The 12,574-nt window shown below is 35.2% G+C and overlaps 1 protein-coding gene across 1 annotated transcript in view; it reads left to right on the top strand.

The window, feature by feature from the left end:
- The first annotated feature begins 1,873 nt into the window (after window positions 1-1,873).
- Window positions 1,874-12,574, top strand: part of LOC136837540 (calcium-activated chloride channel regulator 4-like) — a 59,348-nt gene continuing 48,647 nt past the window's right edge. The window contains exon 1 of the mRNA XM_067102386.1: window positions 1,874-3,187. Coding sequence (XP_066958487.1) covers window positions 2,996-3,187 — 192 coding nt within the window. The 5' untranslated portion in view covers window positions 1,874-2,995. The remainder of the gene's footprint in view (window positions 3,188-12,574) is intronic.

Below are 12,574 nucleotides of genomic sequence, written 5' to 3' on the forward strand. Positions count from 1 at the left end.
ATAGTTAAGCAAGTAACTTCGCTAATGGTGAAAATCTTTGCAGTTCACTGAACACTTAATTTCTCTTTTTCATGTTCTTCATTTCCCTTTTAAGACTGGAAACTAAAATATATTATTATTATTATTATTATTATTATTATTATTATTATTATTATTTGAGCTTTGGAAGTCTCTTTCTTTTGTTTTCCCAGAAGGTTTTTTTAAGAACCAAATTTTTCTTCGCGATTAAGTTCTACAATTTTTTCCCCTTTGGCTATAAAAAGGTTTCAGGTTGCCAATTCCAGCGGCATTCATTCCTACAAAAAAATGATAAAAAATGCGCAGAAGTTTCTTAGGCGCAATCGAGTTTTCTGTGCAGCGTGAAATGCTGTATGAGCCGCGGCCCAGAAACTTTAGCCACGGCTCGGTAGTGGCTGTCCTATAGCGTTGCAAGACGCACGATCATGGCGAAATTTAACCTTGAATAAAATAAAAACTACTAAGGGTAGAGGGTTACAATTTGGTATGTTTGATGAATGGAGGGTGGATGATCAACAAACCAATTTGCAGCCCTCTAGCCTCAGTAGTTTTTAAGATCTGAGGGAGGACAAGAAAAGTGCGGACAGAAAAAGTGCGGACGGACAGACAAAGCCATCTCAATAGTTTTCTTTTGCAGAAAACTAAAAACATATTAAACAAATCCATTCTACAAATTAATTAAAAAAATTCCACTGGAGATCTTTAAAACAAATCATCTTGCTGCAGTGATTGCAAACTGACTGGAAAATTAAGTGATTTATGTTTGAATGTTTTTTTTCATGTATTTATTGGGGGAGAATTTATGCTAATGTACTGCTATTTATTCCTTGTTTACTAGCGTTCAGAAAAGGATATTATGGCGGTTGATGGATTTATCGTAGCAGTAAAGATCATTCAAAATCTGATTCCAAGGTATTTTGGTGAATCATCGAGAAGGCCCCCTATTCGGTACCATAATAAATGAATATTATAAAAATTATGGAACTAAATGATATATATATATATATATATATATATATATATATATATATATATATATATACAGTTAAAGAAAACATAAGGAATCATGTTGCGTGTATACAGCTTTTCTTTTCCCAGCTTTATCTAGCTTTTACTTAAGGAAGCAGACCGTCCTTACTCCATAAATATCGTTGGCTTAGAGTATATATATTTTGGAAATTAACTGCCAGAAAAGTTTAAATGATATATACTGATTCAGCACGTTTGTGTGTGTATGTCTTTCGCCACCTTCCTCTCTCTCTCTCTCTCTCTCTCTATCTCTCTCTTTATCTCTCTCTCTCTCTCTCTCTCTCTCTCTCTCCTTCTCTCTTCCAAAATGGATCAAAGTACTGTATACACCATTCCAAAATGGATCAAAGTAAGAAATAGAATATATATATATATATATATATATATATATATATATATATATATATATATATATATATAATAAATGGAAATGCTATGCAAATTCCTTTTCCATAAACATGCATATGCGGTCGACGGACGGAAGTACCCGGACCGCACAAGGAAAAGTGCATTTCGATAGGGCCGCAACATCGCGAGCGCTCTGTAGTTTTTAATTGGCCCGGTTGTTCGCGGGCGAAAAACGCGCGTATTATGGGTCCATCCAATAAGGTTCCAGGCTCTGGACTGTGATTACCTGGATTGGGCGGGACTTTAGGCCGGTGCAATGGACCTTCCCCTAAGCTGGAGGATGGGTCTGGAGTGTTGAGTTCCAGGTGTAATGGAGGGGGTGGCTCTGTGTGTGTGTGTGTGGTGGGTGGGTGGGGTTGCGTCTAGCTGTTCAATTCCCCACCGCTGGTAATCGGAATCGGATCCTTCTTCTTCTTCTTCTTCGCTCCTAGTGCTCCATGCCTCGGCAGCCATGGCGCATTGCCAGTACAGCGCAGAACGCAGTCCGAAGAGGACGTGTTACGCGAGCTCTCCCACGTCGTTCTCAGTCAGTCTGTGTCCGATGCAGTGTACTTCCAGCCGCCTCTGATGGAAGATACTGATGATGTCATGTCACGCTGATGGATTCCTGACACGTAATCTAAACTCCTGTTGCGAGTGTCACCGCGCGAAATTAAGATATGTGTAACTTTAGGGAAGCATGTGCCTCACGTGCATTGTGTTAGTGTAGATTGAAATTTATTTCGCAAACTGCCACAAATTGAAGTAAGCGCGAGTCAAGATTATTAACCAGATTAGAGGAAAAACCTTCCCTCTCGTATTTTCAACACGAGAAAACTTTTTAGAAATACTATAACTTCGAGGTATTTAGGGCCTTTACGTAAAGTTATCACGAAGGGGCACCGGCCAGTATCAAAGTCATGCTTTATAGTTTATTCTGGGAATGGCACTAAACTATTGCCAAATGGAAATGTATTTATTTACATGTGCGATGTTGATACGCAGATGCTAACTTTAGAAAACATTTTAGTGTGGTGTTGAGAACAAAGTTTGCTTAAGTTATTACGATGAGAGGACATGTCAAAAGAAGCCGAAAGAGAAATTAAGCAAAAATGCGCAACATGTTTATTTTTAACTTCTGAGTTCATGACATTTTTTAAAGTGCACTGAGTGTGGAAGACAGATTTTTCTAATGCAGATAACAAAAGGACTTTTTCTCATAAATTAATCGTCGCAAGGCCACACTATGAAACTTAACCAGTATAAAATGGTAAGTTTGAAGGACTTCGTTTTCTTTCACTTCGAAGTGTACCATGCGAAGATGAGGATGTAAAAACCTGAAGAAGAACGTGAATGAACAACAGTGAAAAGAAACAAATGAACAAGTGAGTGTAAAAAACATAATAGATCCTCAGTTAAGAAAACCAGAAGCAGCAGCAGAAGAAGAAGAAAAAGAAGAAGGGACATTTCCCAAGGAAGAAAATAATCATAACAGAAAAAGTAAACCCTTTTCCTCGAAGGCCTCTCAAGTTTCCGCTCTCGTCGTCAATGTTGTAGGAAAATGACGGCGTTTTGGAAGTCGTTCCTCATGAACTTATTCTGCTACTCCCTGCTGATTATTGGTGGGTCCCTCCTCCCCCGGGGTCAGGCCGAAGACCTAGTGCTGGTGAATAATGAATACAAGGGACTTGTTGTCTCCATTAGTGATCACGTCCCCCAGGAGCACTGCAGTCAGTTAATCCACGGCCTCAAGGTAATAAGCAGTTAATTAATCATGGCGGGCGTTGATGTCATCATGATCAATGCCCCAGGTAGACTTATCGGTTATTTCCTGTTATTAATTGTGTTGTAGAGGGTGATAATCCCTCAGCTTCTACGGGAGACACGACGTTTACTTTCACAGTTAATTATAAGGTGCTTATCAGTCCATCCCCTCTATATTCTATATATATATATATATATATATATATATATATATATATATATATATATATATATACAACTAAGAAAATCTAAGACTGGTGTTAATGCTTTCGGCTCTATTTGTGAATGACTTAGAAATATAGCCGAAACTGGTCAGGTTTATATGCACTCTAAATTATCCTTATGTTAACGAGCGGCATATTAATCATGAGTCAGAGTGACTATAATTATATATATATATATATATATATATATATATATATATATATATATATATATATGTGTGTGTGTGTGTGTGTGTGTGTGTGTGTGTGTGTGTGTGTGTGTGTGATGTCTGTGTGTGTAAAAAAAATAGCTATACCTCTTATGCATTTAATTTGTCCTAGTTCTCCATCGTTTTACAAGTCTATGATGTCCACTTAGAAAATGTATTTTTTTCCGTGTACCATGAAACCGAGATAATCCGAAGTGAGGAGCTATTTTATATTTTATCCGACTGGTTTGACATTTCATTTTAACAGGCAGAAGAATAATACTGCAGAAGGAAGCTTTAGCATTTCCGAGAAACAGATGACCTTTTGTGAAGACTTTATGACGGAGTGGACGTAAGATCTCTCCAGTTATACATTTCAGAGTAACGTTAGTTTGTTCACTGTGAATAAAATGAAGACATCATCTGTCGTTTGATTACGCAACTTTATAATGAATGTCATGATGGCTTGACTAAGCAATAATATTATTACGAATAATAATATCATTATGAACAATAATATTATTATTATTAATAATATGACTGATGCCACTTTCACACACGGAATGATTGTTAATGTAGTTCCTGCTAAAATAGACATAGGTATGATAAAAACATCTCGTTACAATTATCTTATACAACTCGAAGTTTAGCAAGAAGAAAAGGTTCATGTGCTCTGTAAATTAGAATGTCAGAGGCACCTCTGTCGATGTCAGCTATGATATCTTGGAAATCGTAGATGTGTCAGTGTTTTACACGATACTAGATTGACTTTTATCCTCGTAGATATACTACGTTTGGTATTATCTTCCTGAATGTACGTTTCCTTTTTTTTTTTTATGCAGAATCATATTTTCAAAAATGTCTTGAAATATTGATCAGGACTGTCACTATCTTTAGATTGCTACTCTGCGTTTTGAGTTAACAAATCTCGTTCAAATACACACGTGTAACTCGCTCAAATACACATGTGTAACTCGCTCAAATACACATGTGTAACTCGCTCAAATACACACTTGTAAATCGCTCAAATACACATGTGCGACTCGCTCAAATACGCACGTGTAACTCGCTCAAATACACGTGTAACTCGCTCAAATACACACGTGTAACTCGCTCAAATACACACGTGTAACTCGCTCAAATACACACGCACAAGTACACATGTGTAACTCGCTCAAATACACGTGTGTAACTCGCTCTAATACACATGTGCAACTCATTCAAATGCATATGTGCGACTCGCTCAAATACACGTGTAACTCGCTCAAATACACACGTGTAACTCGCTCAAATACACATGTGTAACTCGCTCAAATACACATGTGTAAATCACTCAAATACACGTGCGTAAATCGTTCTAATACATATGAGCAACTCGTTCAAATGCATATGTACGACTCGCTCAAATACACGTGTAACTGGCTCAAATACACACGTGTAACTGGCTCAAATACACACGTGTAACTCGCTCAATTACATATGTGTAACTCGCTCAAATACACGTGTAAATCGCTCAAATACACGTGTGTAAATCGCTCAAATACACACGTGTAACTCGATCAAATTCACACGTGTAACGGGAACAAGGCTATGGTTTCTCCACAGAGAGACAAAACGAAAGTACCGAAGCATAGAGGAAGGGAGAGTGAAAGCCTAACCGCAAATAGAATCCCAGGTCAAAAACATCAGCCACAAGAACAAGGAAAAACGACAGGCTTCATCAGGCGACAGCAGCTGTCGACATTACCCGAGTTGCCGTTGCAACTGTGGCAAAACTGACTATGCTCGCATTTGAAAGTTCCGAAGACAGGGGGTTGGAATGAAGATATGCAATGGGAAGGGTGGGGGGAGAGGGGGAGGAGGGAGACGGAGACATCTCTAGACTACTGGTCTTAATCAGTAACTACGTGTTATGATAAGTCAAAATATGGTACTGAATTTGGACTGGGTATTCTTATTGCCCTGTTCGTCAAGAATATTAGTTTTTCACACACACAAACACACACGCACGCACATACATACACACAAACAAACACACATACATATATATATATATATATACATATATATACATATATGTGTATATATATATTTACACACACACATGTGTGTACACACACACACACACACACACACACACACACACACATATATATATATATATATATATATATATATATATATATATATATATATATAGAGAGAGAGAGAGAGAGAGAGAGAGAGAGAGAGAGAGAGATTCTCCTGTTCCATCAATAATTTCTCCTGCTTGAATGAAGTTCTCATACGTCGCCCTCGCTAAATTCCCAGTTATCTTGATGATAATGATAACAAGTTGCACTGTTAAGTTAACGTATCCACTGACCTTAAACATTTTTTTCCGACAAAAACTTGTCACCGTAGAACAGTCGTTCTCAATCTTTTGTTAGTGATGACACCCTAACTAATGTAATCATTACACGGCACCCCTTCTCTTCACCATCCCACCATATCGCATGAATTAACTTCTCATTTAATGAATATATATATATATATATATATATATATATATATATATATATATATATATATATATATAAAGTGTGTGTTAACAAAGAATATTAGAGTAGACATCCCACGGGATGGGTGGACTTATTATCAATCTTTAAAATTTCTGACAACAATATGAAAATATATTACTTCCGGAGGTAGAGTGAATTGATATTAAAGACGTTTGTAGCTGATTGTATATGAATCACGTGTATGATGTGATAAATAGTTTATATATATATATTATATATATATATATATATATATATATATATATAATATATATTTTTTTTTAATTTTTACAAATGACAACAATTAATTATATGAAGACTTATGCTGACTAAGATGATCTAGCTAAGACAAAATTCATGACAATCTTGCGGCATCCCTAGGCATTGTCTGTGGCACCCACCTTGAGAATCACTGCCTTAAAATTATGAAAACCTCTTGAGATCAGGGTTCACGAGTTCAGTATACTGTATCAGTTGAAACTTCAGAAAGTTAATTTTTTTTAGATCAACACTTGCAAAGCTTATTAGACATCCATAAAACTCAATAATAATTCGCTGGTACCTAAAATGGTGGATAATTAACAGTAAATTATGAATTCCCACTAATCACAGTTACGATAAATTATAATAAATGTAAAGTAGAATCATTTCCTCCAGATGGTTTCAATAAGCTATTCACGACTATTCCTCAGTACTGTTTGAAAGAGTTTTTAACTTCAATTACTGATAAGTTCTTTGAAATTCTCAAAACAAATATTAATTGCTGTAAACTGTCAGACCCATTTTGTAGTAAGAATCCACCTATTTTTATTCTTCAATAAAAAAATTTCTTATAAAGTATTTGCAATTTTTTAGATTCTCAATCAGGGTTTTGGTATTCCTATGGCCACTGTCCCTGGGCCAGATTTGGTCAAGCTTTTTAGTTTTCTGTAAAACAAAAACTATTGTGCCGGCTTTGTCTGTCCGTCCGCACTTTTTTCTGTTCGCACTTTTTCTAGCCTCCCTCAGATCTTAAAAACTACTGAGCCTAGAGGGTTGTAAATTGGAATGTTGATCATCCACCCTCCAACCATCAATCATACTAAATTGCAGCCCTCTAGCCTAAGTAGTTTTTACTCAATTTAAGGTTACAGTTAGCCATAATCGTGCTTCTGGCAACGATATAGATCAGGCCACCACCGGGACGTGGTTATACTTTCACGGGCCGCGGCTCATACAGCATTATACTGAAACCACCGAAAGATAGATCTATTTTCGGTGCCCTTGATTATGTGCTGTAGCGGCTATACAGAAAACTCGATTGCGCCGAGGAAACTTTTGCGTATTTATATCTGTTTTATACAGTAAGTATGGAATCAGTTTCATCCAGAACAATTCTCGATCAAAATATGATGTGATGAAAGATTTCAGAAGAGTCAAAAGAACTGTACTTGAAATATCTCGACATTCAATTTTATTTCGATTCCTGTTCCCTATTTGTGTTCTTTTATTTAATTTTCTCTATTTTATATATTATTTTGTCTTTATTTTATTTAATTTTCTCTTTAAATTGTTTCCACTGTTCAGATTCTACAGGAACAGGGTTCGAGTCCTGGCTGAGCAGATGCATTTACGATGTAATTCCCTTTGGGGTGAGTTATTCCCAAGTTAAATTGAGACTCATATTCCTAACGTAGTCTAAATCCCAAATTAAGGGTATTTATATTTTAATATCTATGAGTAGATGAAGTTTCATGGGAATAAGTGACAGAATTATATATATGTATATATATATATATATATATCCATATATATATATATATATGTATATATATATGTGTATATATGTATGTATATATATATATATGTGTGTGTGTGTATATGTATGTATATATATACTGTATGTATATATACAGTAATGTAATTCCCTTTGGGGTGAGTTATTCCCAAGGTAAATTGAGACCCATATTCCTAACGTGGTCTAAACCCAAATTAAGGGTATTTATATTTTAATATCTATGAGTAGATGAAGTTACATGGGAATAAGTGACAGAATTATATATATATATATATATATATATATATATATATATATATATATATATATATATATATATATGCATATATATGTGTATATATGTATATATATGTATATGTATACTGTATATATATTATATGTGTGTATATGTATATATATATATATATATATATATATGTATATAAATATATATATAGATAGATAGATAGATAGATATATATATAATATAGAACATATTAACTGAACTTACCTTTCGTACGTGGTTGAATATTAGATAAGGCGCTGATTAGGGAGCGAGTAAAAATTCATCTGTCGGGTACGAAAGTTATTGAAAAATTAATTAAAGGTAAATACAGGTCGGGCTATAGAAATCCTACAGCTAGACTTGAATAGTGTATATGTTTATATTCACGAATGAATCATACATATTGTGGACATTACTTCTCTACTGGCCTTCTTCGGAATACAGTTTTATTATTCACAGTAATATCCTTATTCCCTTATTAATATTAGCCGGTATTGAAGCGTACATTTTTTTTTTGTCGTATCTTGTAACGAATTTCTTCTTGAGCCTGGGAAATGCAACATTTGCCTATATTTTATTTACTCCTGGAGAAATTTTTTATCGCTAGTTTATCACTTCGAGCGAGCCGTCAAAGGAAGGCATAATCTTTGAAGATTATTTCTGAGCTTTGCCCGGCGCTGCAACATTACCTGTTATGAAGCACATTACAGTTACAGGAAATTCTTGCAAAGTTTGGCTCATGAATATTTATATGAATTCGTAATTATATATATATATATATATATATATATATATATATATATATATATATATATATATATATATATATATATATTATATATATATATATATATATATATATATATATATTATGTGTATAACTGAATCACGAAATATAGAACGATGAATGAATGTATAAAATACAAGATCTGCTATGAAAAGAGAAACAATAGAAGGCCTGACTAGTAGTCCTTTACTTAGCAAATTGCTAAGTAAAAGACTATAAGTCGAAAGGCCTTGAGGCACCCATCGTTTCTCTTTCCTTCGTATTTTGTCTATATATATAAAATAAATACAGTATATATATATATATATATACATACATATATGCACACACACACACAATATATATATATATATATATATATATATATATATATATATATATTATATATATTGTATATATGTGTGTACATGAAGAGTCTATTTATATATATATATATATATATATATATATTCTTCCAGACTGTAGTGAAGAGTCTATTTATTATGGACATAGAAATTAATATTCTTCCAGACTGTAGTAAGGAGTCCTAAAGTTAGTCCAATATGATGCCAATAGTTATAGCTGTAAAGTGAAAGAAGTTCAGTTTGAATGAGTGACAGTGACAAATGAAAGTTGAAGCGATGAAAAGAGGTAATAAGGAAAGTGATTTTTTTTTTTGGTAAAAGCACAGGTTGTCGATAAAAGACTAGTGAAGTGAATAAGAGCGAAAGTAATATTTTTAACTGTCTCTATAAAGTATTAAAAGTGAGATGTTATACAATAAGATTAATAAAAATTACAACTCCTTAGCAGAGAGAATCAGAATTATAATTTTTTTTATGTATGACACGCTTACCAGCTCACATTTCTAAAAAATGCTGAGCGCAAGAACTGACAATTACACTGAAAAATAGATAAAGCAAGAAGGAAAAGGAGTCGCTTTACCAGTTCCTTAAAATACTAGACATAAATATGATTAATGTAAGATGCTCTGTTACTCTTCAAGAAGACTATAATCATATGGACCTTACGTGAAAGTATTGCTCACTACGTCAGTGGATTAGATGGGTAGACAAAGAAGATTAGGAGAACTTGACTAGCTAAGAGATAATAAGATGAAGTACCAAAACTCCAGGTAAGCATATTTTTCTAGGAAAGCACATTACAGCTTTATTTGGACGGTATAGGAAAGAACGTTTGGATACAAATAAGATATTAAGAGATTATCTTGATAGAGACAGAATTGATTTGCTTATTAAGACAGTATCACAATGCCACCATTTATCGGAATGGAGTAACCTGCTCGTGTTTAGCAGCAGCAAAATAAAAATCGAAACTAATTATGGTTAGATATCTTTGTTACTGACTTCATAAGACCACCACAGTTTGCAGAAACCAAAGTACCATCCCCCTATAGATAGTTACTAAAAAAAAAAAGCTTTTAAGTTAAACAAGAATACCAATATTAGTGAAATTTATAGCAAAAAAGATTTATGACATGTCTTGGGGAACCAATACTCTCAACAGCAAAGAGACTTTTCATCCCTCGACAACAGTAAGTAACTGAGGCTGTTTTGTTTTTATTTTGAGTTCTCAACATTATCATCAGTAGGGAAATAACATGTGTGACAGAAGTGCGGTACATTCTTTGAGGTCAAGCGCGTGGGATAAGAGGTTGGAAGGTTAGGGCCCATTATTCAAAATAGGCGTAGGCTTAGCGAAAGGTCCGTTATTAGAGGCGGTTCCCAGACAGATCTCTACTGGCCAGTCCTAGAGAGGAATTCGGTTTGGTAGTGTTACAACGAGCGTTGGGATAACACATACCCTACGTAACTGATATGATGTCCAGTAACAGTATTTTGTAAGCTGCCATGAAAAGTGCAGATAATGTCTTGGGGGAGGGTGGGGATGCAAACCCATCCTATAGATATGGAAAATCTGAACTTTTGCTGACACAAACACATTTTATCTTTAAATTATTTCGTAATCTACCTCTTGTGTGAGAAAGTTCGCTGTTTAAATTATTTCATAATTTAGTTCTAGTGGAGAAACTTCGTCCTCTTCGTTTTCTGTCTATACTTTTGGGAAATTTCCTCGAATCCCATCCTAGTCCGACCTTCTACCTCTGCAAATCCTTTAATGTAGGCCAGTATTTAATTACCATTGGAATCCCTAGAAATAGGCATGAACTTCCCTACCCACCTAGCGGAAATATCGAGAGAAAATGACAAGAGTGACCAAGCGTCTCCTTGAAGAACCCCTTTATCATTCTCATTAAATACAAGAGAGATAGTGAGGAAAATGAGAGAAACTACAAGGTCTATGGCACTAGTGAAGTCTACTCGGCCTTCCTAAGGAAGGCAACAACCTAAGACTATTGGAAAACATTTCCCATCTTCGACTTACCCTAATAGAAATTAAATGAAAGAGAAAGTTTATGTGTGTATTAGTCTGTAACACCCATTTGCTTTCAGCAAACCTATCCATTGATAGGTTTGCTGAAAGCAAATGGGTGTTACAGACTAATACACACATAAACAAAGCTACTCCAACATCTTCTAAAAACATAACAGACACCTCGCACGTCTCGAACTGTCGACCTAACCGCCCAGTTCTCCTCGCTGCTGGGAGAAAGGGAGCTGGGATTGGTACGATACACGTACACATCGTTACCGGGGTCTAAGTTGATGTCAGGCAGGGCAGCCGATCGAGGCTACGGCCTACCCCCAACGCCAAATCAAAGTCCTTCAAAAGAAGGCATCGTGTTTACCCATATAAAAATGGGAAAAAGCACGTTAAAACGAAGAAGAAGAAAAAACATAATAAATTCATAGTTTTATCTGACTGCAACCCAGGTTCGGATATGTATAGGTTTTTTCCAGCTTTCCTTGTTGCTAATTTCTAATAAAGCTCTTTTTTCATTTCCTTACCATTACATCTTTCTAGCTAGATATATTAGGAATATTATTTAACTTTTTAAAACCATAGCAGAAGGAGAATCATTATCGGTCTCCTGCTTCTCCCCTTTATAGAAATAAGGTATTTATAAGTTCTAAATATTATAGCAAGTCAAAATTTTGCCCTCTGTATATTTATTGTTCTAATAGAAGTTCATTTAAAATTAACTTTAAATTAGAGGCAAAACCTTCGAATATCTCCCACACCCAGAAGGCGTCACAGAAAGTACTACACCTCTGTCTCACATGTCATTTTGTTTATCCAATTTTCACGATGAGATTCAAGAAAGTTCTGTCACTCTCGTCAAAAATACAGGTCAGTATTCAAGTTCACCCGTAGGAGGTTAGTGCCGTCAGTGCACCTCGTGAGGTGCACTGTAGGCATTACTTAAGTTCTTTGCAGAGTGCCTTCGGCCCTTAGCTGCAACCCCTTCGTTCCTTTTACTATACCTCCTTTTATATTCTCTTTCTTCCATCTTACTTTCCAGCCTCTCCTAACCACTGATTCATAGTGCAACTGCGAGATTTTCCTCCTGTTACACCTTTCAAACCTTTTGCTGTCAATTTCCGTTTCAGCGCTGAATGACCTCATAGGTCCCAGTGCTTGGCCTTTGGCCTAAATTCTATATTGAATTCAGTTCAGTTCAGTATTCATGTCC

Source organism: Macrobrachium rosenbergii, chromosome 59 (assembly GCF_040412425.1).
Source record: "Macrobrachium rosenbergii isolate ZJJX-2024 chromosome 59, ASM4041242v1, whole genome shotgun sequence".
Lineage (NCBI taxonomy): Eukaryota > Metazoa > Arthropoda > Malacostraca > Decapoda > Palaemonidae > Macrobrachium > Macrobrachium rosenbergii.